The sequence below is a fragment of the Pholcus phalangioides genome, unplaced genomic scaffold (genome assembly GCF_987345545.1).
Source record: "Pholcus phalangioides strain wild (caught in Gottingen) unplaced genomic scaffold, Ppha-v1.0 ptg000015l_1, whole genome shotgun sequence".
Taxonomy (NCBI): Eukaryota; Metazoa; Arthropoda; class Arachnida; order Araneae; family Pholcidae; genus Pholcus; species Pholcus phalangioides.
The window spans coordinates 13,895,760-13,919,746 of record NW_028301608.1 but is presented as its reverse complement, the minus strand read 5'-3'; the positions used below and the strand labels follow the sequence as shown (position 1 = coordinate 13,919,746).

General features: G+C 37.0%; 2 protein-coding genes across 2 annotated transcripts; one reads left to right on the top strand and one right to left on the bottom strand.

The window, feature by feature from the left end:
• Positions 1-637: 637 nt before the first annotated feature.
• On the bottom strand, positions 638-7,710 carry LOC149075480 (lysozyme C, intestinal isozyme-like). The gene is made up of 5 exons (XM_089245408.1): positions 7,527-7,710; positions 6,566-6,657; positions 2,488-2,545; positions 2,315-2,390; positions 638-979 (listed from the first exon to the last, which is right to left on the bottom strand). Exons 1-5 carry the CDS (start codon positions 7,660-7,662, stop codon positions 883-885), a joined length of 459 nt encoding a protein of 152 aa, XP_089101534.1. The 5' UTR covers positions 7,663-7,710; the 3' UTR covers positions 638-882.
• Positions 7,711-10,506: 2,796 nt separating this feature from the next.
• Positions 10,507-23,716, top strand: LOC149075479 (uncharacterized). The gene is made up of 9 exons (XM_089242843.1): positions 10,507-11,143; positions 14,970-15,101; positions 15,883-15,980; positions 17,607-17,665; positions 17,844-18,168; positions 18,310-18,474; positions 18,658-18,725; positions 21,203-21,296; positions 23,336-23,716. The coding sequence occupies exons 1-9, from the start codon at positions 11,052-11,054 to the stop codon at positions 23,455-23,457; spliced, it is 1,155 nt and encodes a 384-aa protein (XP_089098969.1). The 5' UTR covers positions 10,507-11,051; the 3' UTR covers positions 23,458-23,716.
• The last annotated feature ends 271 nt before the right edge of the window (positions 23,717-23,987 follow it).

The following is a 23,987-nucleotide window of genomic DNA, read 5'->3' as shown; positions in this document are numbered from 1 at the left end:
TCAGTTCAATCGGGAACGGCACGGAGACCCATGCCCTTATAGTGTGAAAAGCACAAATGACGAGAATGAGGCTCCAACCTCTTTTAGGGCCACGTAGGGACTTGCATATTAAGAGCAGAGACCTACGCATTGATGGCGGGATAGGTGGACCGTGCCCCCCCCCCCCCAAGCCAACCAAAAATCAATAAAAGGTTCAATATTTCGGTTAAAAAAAATTTAAATATCGAAAGAAAATACTTTTTATATGCTATTTTAACCAATTTCTATTAACTTTAATGCGTTTTGGAGGGTGACTCAAAAATTTGAGGAAAGACAATTTTTGCACTCCCAAGGGCAGCTCCTGCGTACGCCCCTGATTGAAAAGCGGTGTCTAAGCCCTCTTTCATTTTTTCCTGGGGCTTTTTTTTTTTTTGATAAATATGTAAAATTTTGTTTGAGTTCGAGTTCCGTAGAACAGCCTCATTATCATCAAGGGTTAAGCTGAACAGCTTTATAACCATCAAGGGTTCCGCGAGAAACTCACAGAGTAATAATACTTTAATAATAATTTATATCTTAAGTCTATGGAGAAACTTTACGTTGGAAACCCCTGGTCTAGAAAATAATTATCATACAAATTAGCAGCTAAGGAGGTTCTGATATTACTTTATTTATTTTTAATTTTAAACAAAACTACAGTACATAACATTTAATAAAGGTAGGCATAAAATTGATTACACGAGAAGATATCACTTGCTCCATATTGACTGTATATCAGCTTCGAAATTGGAGTCGAGAAATCGAATTGCCAAATAAACTGCTCAGAGAGTTGGATGAAATTAATATACTTAGAGTGTGTACTGTAATATAATACTGTATGATTGATCGAAAGAATACGTATATTCAGCCGCTGAGTTCTTCGGAGAAACCTTTCTTCAAGGAACATCTGCGAACGTATTGACTGACGTCTCGCCCTTTGCAATCATTCTTCCAATCACTCCTAGAATATAGAAATAAATAGTTATGAATATATGTAAAGCGCGCACACGCACACACACACATTAAAATATCAATAAATATTTTTTCCCACTCACAACCCTAATTTTTTTTCTCAATATTTTGCTTTTTTTGTGTCAGGCCAACATCCTTTAATACTATATTTGACTCATTTTTGATCACTCCCCAATTCATGACCAAATTACGCAATTTTTCAAATATGTAATAACTGGTTACTTAAATAACAGGCGTGAGAAGTTTGAAAAAAATTACATTAATTTAGCATGTTTTTCTTTGTAATCTAATATTAATATAATATTTAATTTATTTAATTAAAACAATTAGTAATTATGAACTTGGGAATCTCATGTTTTTCTCTGACAAAAAATTTAAGAAAAACTATTTTATATATTTTTAAAAATTTATTGCTATTCATGGCCATGGAAAAAAAAATTTCCAGATTGAAAATCAGGATAGAATTTCAAAAAATTTCATTTTTGAAAAGTCATAAAAAAAGAAATTTCTTTGTAAACAAGTTTTAATGGCACTCTTTCTATCTTCTCTCTCACTGGACATTTCGTACAAAAATTTGAGTGAAATTAACATTTTATCACACGAATTCAGATTTAATTTAATTTTTTTTTAATTTTTCCCTTCTCTTTCTCCTTCTGATCCTTCAGTTTAGATATATTAATCGAAAAATTGATTAAAAACCTTCCCTTTATGTTTTCTGCCCATATATCGATAGAAAAAACATTAAAATTAAAAACAAAAAATTAAATTTTATTTTTCCTTTAAAATACATGATTTAAAAAAATTAAAAATTTAATTAATAGCATATGTGGTTGATATTTCTGTTTCGTAATTCAAGTAAAAACCTCTCACACCTTCAAGAAAAAAAAATGAAGTGCTTTCATGGACAAAAAATATTTTTCTGTGATCAATAAAACCGATGTTCCTAATTGGAAACATTGACCGTTGAAAGCTTAATTTAAAAAATTTAAACACAGCGTTGAGCAAATGCAACGTAAGTCAAAAATGTGCAAAGTGAACCATTTTGAATTATAAAAACAATAATAATGATAATAAAACAGATACAAATGTAAATATCACCTTAGTATATTAACCGGTACGTGTAGGTTTTCCCCTCAAAAATTGTCAATTTCAATAAAGAATGAAATTTTGGGTAAGCTTTGTCGAAAAATGGGGAAAAACTGGATATCTTTACTTTTTAAAAAAAAGGTTGGCACGGTATAAAATATGGGAATATTCAGAAGAAATACGGATCTCCTCAGTTATATCCAATTCATTTGACATTAGATATTACAGTACAGCTTACCAAGCGCTGAATCCCTGTTTCTTGAATATCTTCAGAGCACAACGGATACTCGGCATTACGTCATCCTTGGCGAGGGCTATGGTGGTAAAAACCATGACTTATAAGTTCCGAATTCTCGTCTAGCAATTTATCACACAATTTCGTTCTTTATTACTTTTTTAATATCAACATACCCGAACATGATTCTCCGCAATTTTCTTTTCCCTTTAGTTTGCAGTACTTCTCATTTATCTGAAACGAAACGTATCCATATCAATCAAATTCTCGTCGGAATAGTCAGGAATCTCGATTAATATACAGGGTGCTTCCAAATTCATGGGACAAACTTCAAGAGGTGATATAAGACACCTAAACAAGCATTTTTGATCATAGAATGTGCGGTCGAATCGAAATAGTAAAAGGCGGTAGAGGGTATTTATAGATGAGTGCTCAACAGCACTTCACCAAAAACAAACACAATGAAACTTCTCTACAACGATAAATCCCTCTACAACGATATTTTTTCGAATCTTGTTTGAAATTGCCTATAATCTAATGTGTTAAAATCCCCTGTCGATGCAACAATATACTTCACTACGAAAAATCCCTCTATAACGATATTTTTGAGGAAATTGTAAAACTCTCTCCTTTCTCTGCCACAAAGATAATTTTTATATTGCACTCAAAATCACCTTCAATAAATTCCTCATCAGTTTCTGTTTTTTCGACGATGATTAATAACACGGGTATCTTGCTCAATGTGCCCTCCGAAATTGTTAATGAGATTTTCGTGAAGCTGTTTCTGTGTAGTACGGAAAAATATTGCGATGGAAGCTTCTTTTACAGGGTGAAAAATCAACTGAAGTTTATTCATCCAACTAATCAATTAGAATTTTTGGCCATCGAATAAATGCTTATAAATGCATTTTATGGTGGTACTAACAACGCCAATTCAGGAGAGATTCCAACAACGGCATAAATTTGTCGCCGCCTGATGATAATGCTACCTCTCGATACAACGTTTATTCTTCTACAACGATATTTTTTCTTGCCGTTGTATCGAGGTTTCATTATATCATATTTTGCAGACGGATTTGCTGTGATATGTGCTATCAACCATTCGAGGGTGCGTATGCCCCTTCGAATTGGATTGTTTTTTATTGGTGCAAGCAAGGACTATCAAAGTTGCTGCGCCAAACAATGACTAAGCGGTACAATGACTTCTGGTAGAGTTTGCGCCACCCAGGTTGCACCATGAAAAGGCCTACCACATTACAATACATTGCATCCTGGAATGGTTGGTAGCACTTATTGCAGCAAATCCGTCAGAAAAATATGATACAGCAGAACGTGGTTAATTCGAATTTTGGATAATTCGAACTTTTACGAACTCCCTTTGAGTTTTCTATCCAATCTAATGTTAAAATTACTTGTTTAATCCGGTTTTTTTTTCTAATATTTTGGATGATTCGACGTTTGGGGAAAAATCATTGTTTTTGCATGAGAAAATTTAGTTTGGAGAAATTATACAAGAAAGCAGATTTTGCTTTTCCCGATCAAGTTGTTAAATAACAAATTTCTAAAGACAAAAGTTTGGAAATTCTGTTCCCCTCTCTCTTTTTTTGACAATTTAATACTCATTTTAACAATTTTCAGCTGCAGTGCATCGAGACTGTGGAGCACTTAATACCAATTGTGATTTCAATCTGTAGGATAAAGGTATAACATTCGAAATCTGAATCTTTTTCCCGTTAGTAAGAGCATGGAAAGTATCGGAAAGTACAAATTGCACTACGTTAATGAAACTATATTATGTATTTCTTTGATAAAGAGAGAGCATAAGAATGGTAAGCAAAATTTGGAAAGCGGTTTCATAACTGATGATCATGAACTGTTTTCGTAAATCAGGCTTTGAACATGGTCAAGAATTTCTGCCGCGGCTGATTCCAGAACAGTGGAATAATGCAGCAGCTGAGATAAATTATAATAATTATAGGTTATTAAAATTTGGGAAACTATTTCGTAAGTGATGATAAAATTTTAATAATTAATTGATAACCATTATACTTTTTGAATTTCGATGATCAAGTTGCAATTTATAGTCATTTTACAGGGAAAGGGTAGATTAATTGGATAATTCGAAGTTTGCATAATTTGAACTTTTTTCCAGTGACTTTGGACTTCAGAGTTACTAAGTTTGACTTTATTTGCTTTCGGTGAAGTGCTGTTGGCCACTCTTTAAAAAAACACCCGCTACCAACTTTTCTATTGCGATTCAACCGCACCTTCTACGACCAGAAATGTTTGTTTATGAGTCTTATATCACCTCTGAATGCTTGTCCCATGAATTTAGAATCATCCCGTATAATCTTCAAGTTATAGAGATCGCTATGTTACAGGGCAAACGCAAAAAAATAAAATAAAAGTAAATAAAATAGGAATAAACAAGTAAATAATAGATATTTTTATCGGTGCCGTCTCAATAGCATCATGGGGCTCCCGGGTAAAGTGATTTTTCTGAGGCTCCTGCCTGGCCAAAAATACCTGCCTAATAATTTACTGTGGAAAGTTTTGAGCAGATCTGATCATCACGAGGCTCCCTCTACACTCGAACCCCCCCCCCCCCATCCCCGAGCCGAGCCCAGATAGCTCCATGCGTTGAGACTGCACTGATTTTTATGGTTTCATAGGAAAAATGAACGTCACAGATGTCTGTGCATTACTCACACAACTTTGTTGCATGCATCTTCATTCCAAAAAGTGTTTTTGGAATCGATTATAAATGTTCTATAGTTCTTGCTCACCCGAAAGATATGAATAATTAGGGTTTCTTACATCCCTTACCCCTCCGAAACTAACCTGGAAAATGTTGAGAGAAAAAAATTAGCCGTCCCGGGTTAGCAGCAGCAATGCATGTTGCTTAATTACTGAGACTTTCAATGGCAATGTAATATATTCCTTTTTTTTTTTTACGAAAAAAAATATGTAAAGTAGCCTCACCTACATTACAGGTGGTACAGGGGGAGGGTGAAGGGGGTGATCACCCTCCGTTCGCTAAAAAAATTGTGTTATGTTGACTTGGGCGGGTGGGTGGAGGTGGACAACCGACCCACCCGTGCACGACGACCTATGGACCATAAGCTTCCAAAGTTGCTGTGATACCTTGTTTCCGGGTGGGTAATGAAATAGGCCCCATACGAATAGGCAACTTCATGAAAGCAGTGCTAACTTTTATCCAAGATGGTGCTTTGTGTCACTGGCATGGAGACGTATGACAATCTGCCATGGCGATAGATAGACTGCTTGACAGACATTAATGTGGGACCTACAAGATAACTACAAAAAAAAAATCCTGATTTTTAAGCTTTTTGAATTAGCTATCTGTATATCAAGAACAGAATTCTCTTGACCAGAGCCGTCTTAATGTATGGCAACATCAGGGTACTGCCCTGAGGCTTCAAGTGCAGAGGGTGGGGAGGCTGATAAGGGGATCCCGTATTATGATGATTATAGAGAATAAATATGTAAATTCAGCGGTACTTTTTCAGCCCAGAACATGGTTTCGCCTGGCATCGAGGGGTCTGAATGCAACTTAACCATACATGTAACTCGAAAATATTCCTCCTAGGAATTTTTAACGAAATGGTACATGCCGGAATGAGTGCTCCGAGTTTGTATGTGTGGCCCTTAACCATGTTTATGTTGTCAAAGTTAGCATGTTTCGCTTTCTTCAGCAAGAACACGAAACAAGCACAGCTCTCACAACATAAATACGTTAGGGGGCTCACACACATGCACTCAGAACACACATCTCGGCATGTACCGATTCGTTAAAAATTCTGCCGAGGAATGTGTACGAAGTGTAGGTAGGATCAAGTAGTAGTTATAGATGCTACCATCTGTCTTCCATATTTTGACGAAAATGCTTGAACTTGACGCAAATGTTTGAATTTTCATGGTATGGAAGTGTCGTGTTGGGGGTGTGCTCTCTGCGGAGAGACTTTTCGCAGTTGGAAAACTGCAGAAAACAAACTTCAGCCAACCATCACTATGCTGTCAACATGACTTAAACCTGGATCCTCGCGATGCGATTCCCAGCACGATACCCACATGACCCTACAGCGCATCGACTGGTGATACTACAAACTCGTATAAGAAATTCGTATTCATCTATAATACTGATTTTTCTATGAAATGTCGGTAATATCTGTGTAATGTCCATCCTGTATAATTATTAGCTAACTAATAATATTGACATAATTTTCTTTTTACCTGAAATATCCCGTATCCGTAGGTATTGTCTGAAAGAGGACCCTTGATAATACCAGAATTGAAACCACTGCTGAATTTCGCGAGGCACACCCCTAGTAAAGAATCAAAGACATATTACGTTCACATGGTAAACTTTTCTCTATGCTATAATATCAGTCAATTCGCGGTAAATCGAACTCGGATAACTCGATTTTTTTCCCCCCTTTGAGTCGAAGTTTTCGGGAATGAGAAATAAATTTAAAAAAAAAATGGCATTTAGAAATATAACATAAATTATCATTTGGTAATAGAACTTAGTATTTAGCATTTAGCAATAGGATTTAGCAACAGAACTCAGCATTTATGAAACAAGTATTCAGCAGATTCATTTGTCGGCTAGCAAAAAGTGAATGACTGTCTCACGAAATAAGGATATGAGTATCATTCACAAAAATTGAAAGCCATCTTTGCATCCACAGATTGTTTCAAATTTAGTTTCTTTCCTCGAACAATAACCGAATAGAACAACCTCCCGTTATACATGACATTTCTGGTTTCCTATGCAACATCAATCGTCTCTATCAAACTTCACCACCGCATTCCCTTGTATAGGCCTCGGCCAAGCAATATTGAATAAATAAATAATAAATAAATTATTTATGCGACCGTTTTTGTAATACAGTATGAACATCTAATTTATTTCTAAATCTTCTCATTGAATAATTAAATATGATTAAATTAAATAACCTATCTTTTCGAATTTCTTCATCTAAAATCGTTTGACATGTTTCACTAATACGATATTCGTAAATGGCAATGGCTATTTTAGTAAATATTTCTTGTTCCCACTCTGAAACCGTGAATGAGAGAAACATTACTTTCTGATAAGTCGAACTAAAGTTTTGTCGGCCGCTGCACACTCGACTTATCGAGATTTGACTAAATATCAAAAGAATAATTTAAATGTATCAAAAAAACTCACAGTTTCCAATGGCTTCCGTCTTCAGACCTTGCTTCTGCAAAACATCTGCCAAGTCGCATGGCTGGTAAACCTTGGCCGAGCACGTGGTCGTAACCAGCAATACGAGAAAAAGCACAGCCTTCGCGGTCGACACCATCTTGCTGCAGAACAAATAACAATACTGCGAACAACTACTAATGTAATTTATCTTTATAACTTTTATTAACCGATTATCTAATCTCATCATTGTTTTTATTTTTCATGGAGGAAAACATTTGTTGAGTTCAGATGCGCGTCTACCTGAATTTCTGGTTCTGTTATCTGCACAGGGTTACAATACAGACGACGTCACTGAGAAATCAGGGAAATACGAGATTGTATGGGAAGAAAAGAGTTGAGTAATTATTTATTCCAAAAAAAGAAAATAAAGAGTTTCTGACATGTATGAACGTAAATTTCTTTCCGAATAGCACCCTATTTACAAAAATATGAATGATACGCATATCTGGCCAAGTTGCATGATTCTTTCATGGGTTTCTTTTTTCTGTTTACTTATAATAAGGGTTGCCGGTAGCTTTTCTATTGTGTTTGCAGCGCAATTCGGCTATTCAGACAAAGAGCTGGAGCCAAATGGGAGAAAATTCAGCCGAACTGGTGCACACTGTTGTTCATTATAAAGTTATTGAATCGAGCACTCCCCCTTTTTTGTTTTGCTCCATTTTGACAATCCACGACCTGCTGTGTCTCTTATCTTCGGCAAAAGTCTTTTGAAATTTCCATATACCAGAGGGGCGTTCGTAAAGGAGTAGAGTGGGTACGATGACGATCGAAATGTAAAAATATAATTGTTTCTAAAAAATTGAGATATCGATAGAAAACAACTTTGAATGCTATTTTAACCCTTTAATGATCAGAGACGAGGTATCTCGTCTCAACGCAAATGGAAAGAATTCATTCTAGCTCTCCCTGGTTTTTTTACTTCGTTTCATCATCGCGAAGCTTTATTGTAACTCTATGAACGGAAGTTTTTCACTTCGCGTTTTTTTCCACAGGGTGATTCAGAAAAGATGGGAAAAACTTAAAGAGGTGATAGTACACACAAATACAAACGATTGTCATCAGCTTATGCATGGTCTAACATGAAACGCAAACACGATAGCACTTTTCTAACGCTCCGCGAACGTTAAAACGGCATTCCTCTTGAAATTTACCGGGAGAAAAAGAACACCACGCATGCAAATGCAACCTGGGGAAGAAGAAGAAACCATATGAAAATAGGTGTCACAGTGAATAAAAGGCGTGGGCACCAGACCTGTGAAATTATTCCAGAGTGCAACCGTTCTAGCAGTTGTAACGTACGGGATAATGGTGCACTTTAGTAGTACTGATTAGTAGTTAGACTCATTTACGGAGCTACAAACGGAAGTACCACTGAGGCAGCACGAATGTACAGTTAGCGTTTTCCCCCATCGGAGGTTGCCCAATCCGAACACATTTGCGCGCTTTCATTGGCAGCTGTACGGAACGGGATCCTTTCTCGCTTCCCGTTTGATGCACTGTGACACAGATTTGCTTACGGTTGCTTCTTTCCCCCCCCCTCCCAGGTTCATTTGCATGCATGGTGTGTTCTTTATCTCCCGATAAATTTCAACAGGAATGTCATTTTAAAGTTTGTGGAACGGCCGTTTCGAAACATGCTAGCGCGTTTCATGTTAGAATATGCATTCTTTGATGACAATTGTTTGCATTGGTGTGTGCTATCACCTCTTAAAGTTTTTCCTATCTTTTCTGAATCACCCCGTATACTTCTGTTTAGTGATTTCTCTTCCACATATATTTCTACTATACGTATATGAGCGAGAGAAAGATAAACATTGGGAGGGAGGGGGGGGGGAGAAAGAAAGAGAGAAGTGAAAGGAAAATATACTGCACTCCTTCTCCCCTCCTCCATTTTTAACATGTGAAAAAAAAAATCCGGTTTATTGAGTTTTATCACCGATTCTTCAGGTACCCGATTCATTGAAATTTGTTGTCAAAAGCTTGTACGTGTAGGGGGTTAATAATTTTCTTTAAATTTAAAATGCTTTTTGAAGATAAGTAACTCAAAACAAACGGATAACCCAAAATTTCTCTGGAAGAGATTTCTTGTACTCCCCTTCAAACATCGATTCTGCATAAGCTGCCTGAAATAACAGAGACTTGTTTTCCTCGATTTTGTTACCATCACAATAATTGCCACACATTGGTGCCTCATGAAATAAAATATTTCTCACGCTTTAGACAAAAAGGCACATGACGATTTCTCATTAATTAGAGAGAGGAACAATATTTACTCATATCAAGAAAAATATGAGAAATCACCAGTTGTCACCAAAAATGACGCCAAACGAAGCAAAGTTGCCAATTACAGCTAAGTTATAGCCGCAATGGCTAAAAAGGAAGCACTATTGCAAAGCGCAGTGGTCCAAAATGAATTCAACGAGAAAAAGAAAAAAAATTTCAACATAACATTTTTATAATAATTTTTTCCATAATAACATTAACATTGGAAAAATAATTTTATGTTTCTTGTGTTTGATTTCTAAGTGGAATAAAAATTCAAGTATTCTTCGTTCAAAATACCAAAAAAAAGGCCATTTTTACGTGAAAAAAGAGTCAGGATGACTAAAATAGAGGAAATGTAGGTCATATGGTCATCCTAAGCATTGCCAATAACGACACATTTTCTTTCGTGGTGACATTTCAATCCGTAAAATAAATATTCCCGACTCAGATTTCACAGTTTCCTACCATTTCAATCTCCATCATTTCAACTCTTCAACTAACAAGAAAGAAAATGGAGCACTTAGTGTCATTTTTTTTATCACTTTTCCCTCCCTGTTCGTGATGTCGGAAACATGGTGCCATACATGTCCAAGAAACTGAAAGGAAAAAAACTAATAACCGAAAGAAGAAGGATATTAAAACACCGAAGACATTGAGTGAAAAAAAATAAGAAGTTGAAATGGTTGGCCTAGACCTTATAACCAAAGCTATCAAAGTTAAGGGTTCACCGCAGGTTAAAGAACATCGTCCTTACAGCCCAAAGAGCCTTATCTTTCTTTCGACTGGAAACGAAGAGGCCTCACTAACAAATGGATCTCGTAGCCGTTTGAAAGACGATACCAGACATGTTAGTCTTTGATTACTTTTATTTTTATATATATTCCGTCTTCATAATTCAAACAAACAAGCTTCTTTTCGGCTTTCTTTTCTGCTGCTCTCAGACACTTTTTTCAATTTTTATCTTGAACTAAAAGGGTCTTTTGATTTACAGTGATTGCTGGAGCCACAGAGATTGTGAGCGTTCGGGGTGATCATGATGATGAGTTGCGTGAATCTTTCCGAAATATTTTTTTAAATGATAGAATAACACATGTACGGACGCTTAAGGCGTATACACACAAACCCTCCGGTCTTTCATGTACGAGTTTCATGCGTTGATACTGCCCCTCGTTCTGATTCCGTTATTGAAATAAAAAACTTCTAGGACTCGATCAAACTGCTATGGTAATCGAGAGGAAATGTTTTCTGTGTTTTGGACTGATGTTGTTTATGCTTCGGCAAGCCAGATGCCAGGGTATAGTTGACCGTAATGGGTAAGTAACCATTTTGAGGCGATTCATTTTATGAATTCGGAATACTTTTGAACGTATTTTGGTTAGTCTGTCGTAGTAACGAATATATCCTGTAAGAAATGATTGAGTTGTTTTTGAGAATCCGTTTTGTCGTCGACGTAAACACTAGTGACGTAAATGACATTTTGTCGTGAACCCGTGGTAGCTCATTTTTCGAAGCGTATACTGGCCTATCCTGTATAAAATGCTTGTGCGGGGAAGAATAGACTGCCCCGTTGTTCTGGGAATCCATACTGTCGTTTACGTACCAGCCGGTTTTTCGAAGTGTATACGCGCGAACGTTTCCTGTCAAAATGCTTGAGTTCTTTTAGAAACCCATTTTTTCCTGAAACGTAACCGCCGGTTTTTCGCAGCGGCTACGAACATATCCTGTAAGAAATGCTTGAAATGTTTTGAGAACCTGTTTTGCCGTGGACGTGCCGGTTAGTTTTTCAAAGTGTGCACAAACTAGAGCTGGATATCGATTAATATTATATCAGTTAAACTGGTTAATCGAAAGTTTTTTTTTTTCAATTTCAATTTCAATTTATTTTATTAAATAACAGTTACATTCGCAAAAATAACACTACCCAAGAGGCAAATGGCTGCCAATACTGGGGTTATGATCATGAAAAAAAAATTAAAAACTGATACAAACGTTTCATGGGTTAAACGTTTCAGGTTAAAAATATATATATACATAAATTCAAACACACAAATAATCATAAATACAAAATCAAGTTAATTAGTAGTACAAGTATTTTGAAATTAATTAGTAAATATTTATAATGTGTTCATTATGTTGAAGTGAAAAAGAAAAGGGGGGGGGAAGAAATGTGTGTGTGTATATACATGTACATATTGTGGCTGGCTTTCGGAGTGCTACTTCAATTAGACATTAAAAGGGATTAATGAGATTTGCAGTAATGGAACAATGTGAAATAAATTTCAATATCATTTATTGAGTGAAGATATTCTTTAAGCTATCTTTTGAAATGAGGCAGATTTGTAATTGTTTGCATTTCATAAGGTATCGAATTGAAGAACCTTGGCGCTAAGAAAATGAAGTGTTTTTGCAAAATATCTTTGTGTGCATGTGGAATAGAAAAAATACAATTTGGTCTACGTGGATTTACTGTAGTGCGCATGGGCAAATGGTATTGTTTTTTGAACAGAGTAATTGCAACTTTTAGCAAGTACAGCTGACGAACAGTTAAGACGTCAGCATTACGGAAAAGAATATTAGACTGGGTGTTATAGTCATTATATATTAGTCGAATTACTTTTTTTTGTAGATTAATTATAGGACGAATATTACTATTGTAATCTCCACCATATATACAAAAACCGTAATATATGTGTGATTGAAATCACGAAAAATACAAATTTCTGATGAACACTTTATTAACCTGACTTCTGAGATGAAAAAACTTGAAAATCATGTACCTCAATTTATTATGTAGAAAGTTTACGTGTGATTTCCATTTTAAATTATTATCGAAATAGAGGCCGAGATATTTAATACTCTTGACAGCTTTAAGACAGTTACATGAACATGAAGTGAGATTACATTGGTTAGTATGGTATATCAACTGAATAGGGTCAGGAGAATTTTCTCGTAGGGAAAATTTCACGTATTTGCTCTTTTCAATATTAATTTCCAGATCATTAATAAGAAACCAATTCCGAATTTTTAAAAGATCTTCATTTATTTTTTGGTTCAATACCTCTAGTGGATCATCACTTGCATACATGACCACCGTATAATCAGCGAAGCAGATAATTTTACCAAATATATCAATGTCGCAAAAGTCATTTATGAATATTTGAAACAATAAGGGACCTAAAACTGAGCCCTGAGGGACTCCCCTTTTAATTATTAATTGATTTTTGATTCATTAATTGACTGATTAATCGAATTTTCATCGAATAGACGTGATATTAACTGATGCTATAAAAATAATTTTTGTTCTTCTATTCGCTGATGTAAACAAATATAGGGATAAATTAAAAAATTGAAGCTGCCAACATGAAGCAATTTAATGTGCTGAACGTATTTGTCGAATCCTGGAATTCCTTCACGTGGATCTTTTCGTTTAAATCGATCACTTTAGATTGGTCACCGATTTCGAAACTACCGAAACTACTAACAAACTTCACACTTTTGCTTATTTTTTTCTAGACGCTCCCAAATGGTATTTGGGGATGGAGGAGGAGATGCTTTTCAAATACTAATACGAAGACAACAACAGGCAAACTTCCTGCTGTCTTTGTTATAGAAACGGAATTATATTTTGTATTTAGACTTGTACACTTTGTACAGAGTGGTTATAAATAAACTGACACTACTTAGACGTATGTAGCGCACATTCTGATGGAGGTATTTAGACGAGACTTGGTAGATAGATGAACCATTGGGGGAAAAGAAAGATTCAATCAAAAAAAGTCCAATTTTTAACACCAGGTGAAAAGAAGCGTTTTTTTAATCTCAGTTATCTTTTCCCCCATAGTCCAAATACCGTATATACCAGGAATACAAGGACAAGTACGACAGCTAAAGCCTTAAAGGGTTTTCTACGGTGCGTGCAGAGTTAAATCACTGATTGGTTAAAAATCCGAAATTCAAGTTTTCTGACCAATCAGCGTTTTCACGTTGCTCACGGCGCAGAAACTCTACTCCTAGGGAAAAAAACTGAAAGAGCAGCTTACGGTTTACAAGGGAGACATTCTTAGGAATTAATTATTGAATTAATGAATGGATTTATTTAATTAAATATACTTTTCAAATATAATTTTTTTTTAATGAAATATGTCCTCCACACCGGGTGCTACATATGGCGGAGAAGTGTCAGTATGTTTATGAATTGAATACTCAGCTTAATTATACTGACACTACTCCGACCTATGTAGCGTCCGTTGTGGTGGACATATTTCATTGAAAATTGGGATATACTTAAAACTTGAGGTATATACGTTATTTGAACAATGGGGGAGGGGGGAGGGAGGAATAACTGTGATAAAAGAGCGTCACTTTTTCACCTGGTGTTAGAAAATTTAACTTTCTTTGGTTGAATCTTTCTTTTCCCCGATGGTCCATCTGTCCACCTAGTCTCATCAAAATACCTCCATCAGAATGAGCACTACATACGTCTGAGTAGTGTCAATTTAATTATAACCACTCTGTATTTAGACAGAATATGGAAAAAAACTGCTGCTCACTCACGGGACAGTAAATTTTGGTCCTTGTCTTCCGAAACATCCAATCAAACGCAATTAGAAACTGAAATCATTATTTGTAATCATTATTGAATCACCATGCCAAAAAATCTGATCAAAATATTGATTCAAATAGTTTTAAATATGGTCCTCATCTAAAATGTTATACAACGGAAAGTAATTTGAGATATCTAATCGGTTTCGTCAAACAAATCAAGTTTAATAACAAACTTTTTTCTGGAAACTAATTGAAATGGAATTTCAATTAGTTAATTTTCATGTTTCGAATTCACAATGAGCTTTTGAAACCTGCCTAGAAAATTATTTATAAAAAAAATCAAATATATATTTGGTGTATATAGATAATTTTTGAAATTTTGTTAAACTGAAGAATATTTAATTTCACACATAACCCTTTTTTTCTATTATTGAATGACATTAATACAATATAAAAATTAAAAAGAAAATTAATTCATTATATGCTAACTGGATGATTTTCTCACGTTTAAGAAATTTCTTTTGTTTGATTTTATTTACCACTCTTTCGTTTCATTTATGTTGATTTTTGGTTTTTATGCTTTTACTTATCCAGTAATTGGTGCGCGGTGCAGGCCACAAAGCGAGTACCTTGCCGGGAACCCAATGGTACAGAAACGTTTATAGGTAGGCAGTACGAAAGATGCTGGTACTGGCCGTACCGTGAGAATTGCGGAGGAAATTACAGGTAAGATTTCCATGTTTTCATACCCAGAGCCGCAACTAGATGCTTGGTCAGCCGGGACAACCACATATTCTGGCGCCCTCTTGTAATGTTGAAGAAGGAGTAAAAAGGTGAAATTTGTCCCTTCTCTGGCACCAGACCCGCCTGCTCCCCCTTGTTGCGGCTCTGTTCATACTAGTTCGGTCTTGTATGGTGTGATTGAATTCAGCATGTGAATGAACTGGATGCAATAACTGCTGCAATCTGTCAAGTATACAGTCAAACCCCGTAAACTGAGCGATCCGATAAACGGAGTAAGCCTGACATAAACACGTTATTTGCCCTCCCGATTGATGCACTCACACGCATAAAACCAAATTTTCGTTGAGTTCAAATGAGTTTAGTCTTGGAAATTTATTATATATTTTTTTTAAAGCTAATATAGCACTGGTTTATAATATTTTTATTTACCTTAATTTTTCCTCCCATCCCAAGATCGTGGAATTTCGCAAAAGCTCAATATAGACCATTTTGATTGCAGTAGATCGGTAGATTGACCCCTTAAGCGGAGTGTGGAGACGCATTATCGGGAATTTAATATCGCAAGAACGCTATAGAGGGCAATAAATATCTCAAAAAGTGATCCGGTAAGCGGAGTGATGTGTTATCCAGGTGACCCGCTGACGAGGTTTGACTGTAGTTCTATAGTTCGATCATGTATGGCAGGCAGTACAGTACATACAACATTTCGTATCACATAAAAGTCATGTATATTATCCTTTGTTTTTCTTCGTGCCCTGTGCAGAGTCCTGACGCGAGTTCGCTACGTGACCACGTACAAGATTGTCAATGAAGTTGTCTGGAAATGCTGTCCGGGATTCATCGGACGAGCTTGCGAAACTGGTGAGACATCTTTCCATGGTCTTCTTGGTAGATTTCAGATTTGCAATTTAGTTTTCCACTTGATAAATGACCCGCAAATGCACTGAAAACATTCTATGGACCTATACAGGATGTGTACTATCGATCGCCCAATAATGTCATTCTCGCGATTCCTTGTGAAAAACTAATACAGAAAAGTATTTTCCATTTTTAGGGTCGGACAAATATTAAGGGAGTTATAACGTTTTGAAATTTTGTGACATGTCAGTTTTCTAACGGTCGGTTAAGCGCCAAACACCCAACGGAAAAAAATCGTCCCCATGCAACGGGTTGCAGCTAATTGAAAATGGACTGAAATATTCAACCCCGTTAGAAGCCAAGTTCAGTTAGTTTCTTTCACGCTTGGATCTCTATCCTCTTCGTCTAGAGCAGGGGTTCTCAAACTTTTTCCACCCGCGGCGCCCCTTTCTCCTATTCAATGCTTATCCGCGATCTCCCCAGAGCTGTTTAACAAAGAATATTTTAGAAAAACTTTTGTCAGGTTCGCACCTCCGCAGCGCCTCTGACAAAGGTTTGAGGCGCACCGGGGCACCGCGGTGCACAGTTTGAGAACCCCTGGTCTAAAGTGATTTTTACCTTGTCATTACACATTACCTTTGCCCCACTATAGTGACAAATTTATCACAAGGCTATGATCGTATGATAATAGCCAAACGAGATGTATTGGAAAACAATTTTTCCAATAGATCAAATCAATACTTTTAACCAAAAAATGTAATAATTTTCTTTCCTTCACTTTCAAGTCCTTTTTTTTTTTTTTTTTTTTTTTTGTGGGAAAGGGCAAGGAAGAAGATTAGTTGGCACAGCTTTAGCTTTCTTAATAACTCTTGTTTACGCCAAGTTATACGTTTAGTTTACATTCAGTGAATTTAGCAGGATTCGAAAGAGTGGCATCATCAATTTTGAATGGTTTATCAAAAAACTGAATAATTACAACGAACATGATAATTATTGGTCAAATCAAAAAACTGAAAATACTTTTCATTATTATGACATGAATGTCGCTCTCCACTTGTTAATACAAGATATACTGAAGACTGGATGTTGTGAAGATATTTATTATTTTGAGATGTTAATTTTTTTTTTTTTTTTTTTTTTTTTTTTTAAGGAAGGAAAAAACTCATCTCTGCCTCTACCGGGTTCGAGAGACCCGGGTTCGACTCCCGGTAGAGGCAGAGATGAGTTTTTTCCTTCCTTAAAAAAAAAAAAAAAAAAAAAAAAAAAATTAACATCTCAAAATAATAAATATCTTCACAACATCCAGTCTTCAGTATATCTTGTTTTCATTATTAGTTTTTCACAAGGAATCACGTGTGCAATTATTACGCGGTCGATAGAGGGCCGTAGCTAGCCATTCATGTGCCCTGTGCAAGAGTTTGAATTTAGGCCCCTTCTGTCCCATTTTTGGGCGCATTTAGGCCGATTTTGGGCCCCCCCCTTCCAAGTGGGCCCTGTGCGGATGCACCTGTTGCATCTGCCTAGTTACGGCCGTGGTCGATAGTATCTACCCTGTGTATTGCGTAAATCTCATTAGATATAAAAGACTCACTTACCTGAGCAAAGAATGATTTTTGTTCTATATTTCAGAGTGTAAAAACTGCACATCAAATGGTTCGTATCGTCCTAAATCGACAGGAACAGAAAAGGTACCTTATCAGAATTGATTACATCATAATTAGTTTAATATTAATAAATAATTAAATAGTCATTAATTATTAAATTATGAAATCAATAAATAGATTAATATCAATTATAACTTTAGTTGCAATACGTGGGGGAAAAAATTCAGAGATAATAATAGTAACAATGATCCATTTATAATAGCAATCGACTGATTGGCGAGCTCAACAAGACCGTCCTTCACTACGACCCAACGGTCCTCCGGGAAGTCGTTCTTCGAACGGAAGGGGACCGCCGCCTAAGACCAGAAAGACTGAATGCGACGATTCCTGCGGGGCGCCTGGTAAACCCGGTCCGCCCGGAAGACTAGGACCCACTGGACCCAGAGGAGAGAAAGGCGACAGAGGACCCAAAGGAGAACCTGGAGAAACTCGTATCATAAACGAAGTCGAGGGCACGACCACTGGAGTGCAAGGTCCACCTGGACCGCAAGGCGAGCCGGGTCTCCCCGGCCTTGTAGGAGAGAAAGGTTAATTATATATATATATATACTGTCAGCGGCACACCATGAAAATAATTATTCAATACTTCTCATTCATTCAGTTGAAAAATATTTTCATACATATAATTGGAATTTTCATTGCTAATTTTTCTTGAAATACCTCGACAGGTGGTCGAGGAAGAGACGGTGACCCCGGTCCTCCAGGACTGCCCGGTCTTAAAGGCGATCGCGGTGACGATGGATTAGTCGGATTACCGGGACCTCCAGGGATACCAGGACTTCCTGGGCCACCTGGTCCTCCAGGGTTGAGTTCTAGGGGCACCAGCGATGGAGGTGAGTGAGAGATCAATCAGTGGCAGATAAAGTATTTACCAGCGCATCACAAATGATCCATGACGGCACGTACGGCTAATTATTCTCTGAAATTACGAAATAAGTTCAACATTTTAATTGAATATCCCATGTGTCTATTATCAAATTTACATTTTCTGCGTTTGTTTCTTTTTTCCACTTCAGTGTTTGTTGCCGGAGGTGCTAATTTCCAAGAGGATTTCGATTTTCCCGAAAATGTACCAGTGATGCAGGTAATAATGTCAGAATCTCTCAACAGTTTTAAAGAAAATATCCCTTGCTTTGATATTGCTTATGAATATATTTTTTTTCTAGAATATTTAGGCCGCGCACATAGTGGGAGGTCAAGAGGTACGGGAGTGTATAATAGAGACTAGCGACGAAAACAATTGTATCGTTTTGTTCTACTCCGCTCGTACTCGAAAAGCGAGACGAAGGGGAGAAAGAGGGTACGCAAGGCGGTGCGCGACTTGAACAAACACGTTTGTTCTCACTTCGATCTGTTGATTTTCGCTATTGGTTGATTCATACGTTTTTTACCTTCTCCCCTTTAAAAAAAACGTGCTTTTGCGGAGGGATCTCGCCATATCAGAACCCCTCCGGTCATTTTCTCTATCTCCGCCCCCTTTACTATGTGTGAGCATCTCTTCCTTCACCTCTATGCGATTTTTCCTTCCCACTCGTAATTCTTGTATCGTGTACCTTTTCGTCCCAGTATGTACGCTGCCCTTAATGTGCATACATAAATTAGTGTTGTCTTCGTATTTCTCAGAGAAGAGTCGTTCTCAACTGAAATTTCCCTTCCTAATACCGTAATACTTCGTTCCTAAGACTTCGTCCTGGACTCGAGTACGCCGTATGGTTTTGGAGACCCTGTCTTCAGAAGGATAATATAGAGTTGGTTGAAAGGAGTGCAAAGAAGAGCCGCTAGAGCACTGGCGTTTATTATGCAAGTCTCATTGCTGATTCGTTGAATATGTTTTCTTAGGAACAGCACAGGCGTCGTGAAGATTTGATTGAAATATGTAAGATTTTCAAGGAGATCGATATGATGGACCATGAAATATTTTCACACCGTCTTTCAAATGCTTTGACTCGGAGACACTAGTTTCGATTAGTTAATGGTAATTTTAGGTTGTTGTGTGTCACAGGGAGTTTTTTTTTTTTTTTTGCCAACACGGTTGTTAATGCATTAAATAGCTTATCTTCTGATGTCGCGAATTTCCCCCCCCCCGATAGACACCTTCAAAAGAAAATATGATAAAATTAATCAGGAGTAATAAGATTGATTAAGGAGTAATCGAGAAGCCATACATATTTAAAGAATGCAACCATATTTTTATGCGAAGTACAAAAGCCTGGGCAACCAAGCGGAGATGAAGATGAAGTTCGGAAAGAGAATTCACATTACTCTGTGGGGAATCGAACCGCCAACCTCTCACTGTCCGAACGAGTGCTCTACCATTGAGCTACAGAGGAGAGATATTTTCTTTCCTTAGAGCCTGTGGATGAATACATATTCATACGGAGAATACAGCGGAGAGTTACATCGTTTCTATCTACATATTTCTATGGGCAGATATTTTAGTTGTTTAGTTACTTTTTCTGGCTTATTATTTTTGGGTAACTGCATTTAGGCCTACGGCAACATGTGGAAAAAAATGTTGTTGCTTTTTTCTAATACAGTACTATTTATTTTTATATATTTTTATTTTGTCCTTTTTTCCTCTTTTTCCAGCCACCTTGTTGGGCAATTTGCCTCTTGTGCTTTCTAATTTTGTATTAGTATTTATAATCCGGGGTTACTTTGCACCTACGGGGGTGATTTTAACCACTCCTGAAAAAAGAAAAAGTATTCGATGTTTCATAGCAGCTTTATTCCAAATGAAAAATGAATATTTTCCAAACAATTTTGATTTCTCATCTCACGCATTATGGCTTAAGGTACTGAAGTAGAGGCACAAGTAGCTTAACTTAACTTCAGCAAATGACCCGCCAGGTGGTGGGGCGGTTGACAGAGTGAGAAGGATCTTTTCAGCCAAATAACATTTAGGAAAAAAAATAGACCTTTTCTGGATATTACGATACCATATGCCCCACTGGAGAAGGAGTCTCTAGTGGTGCATATGGTAGTGCATTCGCCCGGTTTGCAAGAGGACCTAAGTTGGATTCTCAGTAGAGACCAGGGGACCTCTTTTTCCGAGTTCACCTCGGCATAATATCTAGAAAAGGTTATTTCCTTGATGTATTGGGCTGAGAAAAGCCGTCTTTAGTTTTGATTCTGCCCGACAGGAGGCAATATCGGTCAACTCATGCTTTTGAGTTACTGATGCATCCACCGTTTTGAAAATTGTTTGCTTACTATTTTTTACTCGATTTCAGCTGGAACTTCTTCCAAAAATAATAATTTTCATTCACAAAATGGTGAATGCATCAGTAACCTCAAATACAAGAGTCAACCAATAATGTCTCCTGTCAGGCAGAACCGAAACTATTTGGAAATATTCATTAGATTAGCCGCTAGGTAACGTGTTGAATCCTTTTTTTCAGGATTGGTGTAAAGTAGGTGCAAAGTAGCCACGGATTACGGTATTTTTTAAGGCATCGAAATTGCGTGGCTGATTAACTGGCAATGAATGGCCAGATGTAACTACAAACTTAAATTTCACTCAAGCAAAATGGTCAGAGTTGTATTCTTCTTCTCATGTAGGTCATAATGGAGTCACTACAGACAACGAAGCAGAGCATACTGAATTTAGAAGCAAGAGTGACCATACTGGAAGAGCTACTGCCAAAAATATTAGGTAATGGTAGAGAAAACATTCAGCACCATTTCGTGAGACACACGTCTCTCTATTGTAGGACTTTTCAAAAAGTAGTCCGTGGACCTCCGGTGACACGTAAGAGGGCTGCAAAAGGGTCTACGAGGTGTGCTTCAAAACAGAACAGAAATGTTAATGGAAATAGTTTAGCGGTTCTACACAGGATTGGTCTTATGTACAGGGTGGGCAAAAAGTCCGTAGAAACTTTTTGTCAAATTTTTTTGACAGAAAAAACTAAAAAACAGCCGATAGGTGGCGGTGACGTACACAAGTCAAAGGAAAGATACGCAAATAATGATCAAAATGTCCCCAAATCATTTATTATAGTAATGAATGGCAATGATACGGTAGTACGTGTTCCACGTGACCACCACCACAGGGGATAGCATATTACAGGCGAGTCACAAATCCAGCAACGGCAGGAAGAGTGCAGCAGGTTCGGATGTATACATGACACGTCTAGGTGGATCGCATCTTTGATGCAAGATGGAGCAACTAATCACACTGCTACTCTGGTCAAGGTATTCCTGATACAGACGTTCGGGGAAGACAAAATCATTAGCAGGCGTTGCAGGTTCCCATGAGCTCCTCGGTCTCCATATTTGCACCGGCAGACTTCTGTTATGCGGATACTTGAAATCTCGAGTGTATCGATCCGGTCCATCCAAACTGTCGGAACTGAAAGATGCGACCCGCTCAGGGGTGCCATGTGTGCATCCGGACCTGCTGCACTCTGCCATTGCTGGATTTGTGATTCGCCTGCAGTGTGTTATTCTCATGGTGGTCATGTGGAACACATACTGCTGTAATAAACGATTTGGAGGCATTCTGTGCGTTATTTGCGTATCTTTTCGTTGACTTGTGTATGTCAGCGCCACCTTTCGTCTTTTTTTCGTTATTTTTTTTCCTGTCAAAAAAATTCCCGGGACCTAGCGATGTTCACCCTGCAAACCGTTTTTTATTTCGATTATTTTTCCGGTTTTTATGAATTTTTTAATCTTCTACGGACGTTTTGCCCACCCTGTATATATATATATTTTTTCATTTCTTAAACTACATATTCACTGGAAAGTGAATATAAGGAACCCACTAAAAGCCTTGGGATGGTGAGCCACGGAATATCGTTACCTGGAAACCTTCGGGGGATTGGGAGATGTTAAAAATAAAAAAAAATACGGGACACACAGTGTCGGATAACTTGCCACTTCAAATATACATGGCAGCATCAACTGACAAGCAACATTGTAAGTCATAAAATTTAGCGAAATTTACTTGTCCCGTTAGCCCACTTAGCCCCCGTCGCTGTCTATAAGACACTCTTTTGGTCACTCAAATTATCGCACACTTTCTTTGACACGTTTTTGGTCGTTTACTGACATGCTCCCCCGCTTTCTCTCTACGTCACTCTTCTTTTTGGCTACTCACATTCTTGCTCACGTTCTCACTCTTTTAATCATTCCCACGCTTGCACACTCCTTTGGTTATTCTCATGCTTACACAGGTCATTCTTTCGGTAGTTCCCTCCCTCTCTAGTTGGGGACACTCTTTTAGTCACTTTCATACTTACTAATACACTGTTTGAATCGCTCACATGCTTGTACACTGTTCTAATCCCTCGTTTAGTGCATACTGATCTACTCCTCCGCTCTCTAGACAGAGGTGCATTTATGGTTTTATCGCCCCTACGAGCTATACAAATTTTTCCACTCTTTTCCCATTCTACTAATTTTCTTGACCACTCATTCCTCAAATTTCCCACCCTCTCCGAACTTGCCGCCCTGGGCTATAGCCCACCAAGCCCTCTGTAAACCATGCTTTTGAGCACTTCGAGATTGTATTTCTGGACTTGGGCAGAATTGTTGCAAATGCCAATTACACCACTTTAAGACCCTCTTGAATTGTTATCATTTTATTATTATTTAATCGCATATTGTTTTACGTGTGAAGGTGTATCGAATTCAAATGTAATCAGCAATAAATTTATATCTCATTAATTTGATTTTTTTTTTTCATAAATTCAGAACAAAAAGAAGGAACATATTACGTCACAAATACATCGGCCATTACCGATGTGTACGATGAAGAAGAAGAAGAACCGGAAGAGGAAGAAGAAGAAATCGATGATTACGATTATAATTATTAGAAAACATTTTTTATAATTCATCATATCTCATAAGATCTCATGTTCGATTGATGGGCCGCAACCTCTTGTGTTGATGAATCTCAAAAGCAGATAAACATTGTTGTAGAATTTCTATTTTTCCTCGCAAAAACCGAATCATTAAAATCACAGTTCGATTCTATTATTTGTATTGCGGCAATAAATTCATTTTGTTTCACTGTATTTTTCTCAGCATTTTTGTATTTAAAATAAAAATTCAATAAATTAATTGGTAATTTTATATATTCAATTGCTTTATTATAAACTAGGGTCGCCCTTACCAGATATCGCTGATTCATACACATACAGTAAGGTAATCTATAAACATTTTCATAGTTAAAGCGAAAGAAGTACGCAAGTACGAAAGAAGAAGCAAGTGAAATTAAGTGCAAAAAAGTTCTTGAATTTACCGCTAGAGGGCATTCGTATGATGTAATCTGATGAAACATGATTAGTTTGTAAATTGAATCTTAATTCCATTGCTCTATTTGTTTCCGTTCAAGAGGATTGAT

Coding starts and splice junctions, on each gene's coding strand:
- LOC149075480 (XM_089245408.1), bottom strand. CDS start 7,662: ATGGTGTCGACCGCGAAGGCTGTGCTTTTTCTCGTATTGCTGGTTACG. Junction 6,658..7,526: donor GACGGAAGCCATTGGAAACT/GTGAGTTTTTTT, acceptor ATTCTTTACTAG/GGGTGTGCCTCGCGAAATTC. Junction 2,391..2,487: donor TTGCGGAGAATCATGTTCGG/GTATGTTGATAT, acceptor TTACCACCATAG/CCCTCGCCAAGGATGACGTA.
- LOC149075479 (XM_089242843.1), top strand. CDS start 11,052: ATGGTAATCGAGAGGAAATGTTTTCTGTGTTTTGGACTGATGTTGTTT. Junction 11,144..14,969: donor GGTATAGTTGACCGTAATGG/GTAAGTAACCAT, acceptor TTACTTATCCAG/TAATTGGTGCGCGGTGCAGG. Junction 15,981..17,606: donor CGGACGAGCTTGCGAAACTG/GTGAGACATCTT, acceptor TCTATATTTCAG/AGTGTAAAAACTGCACATCA.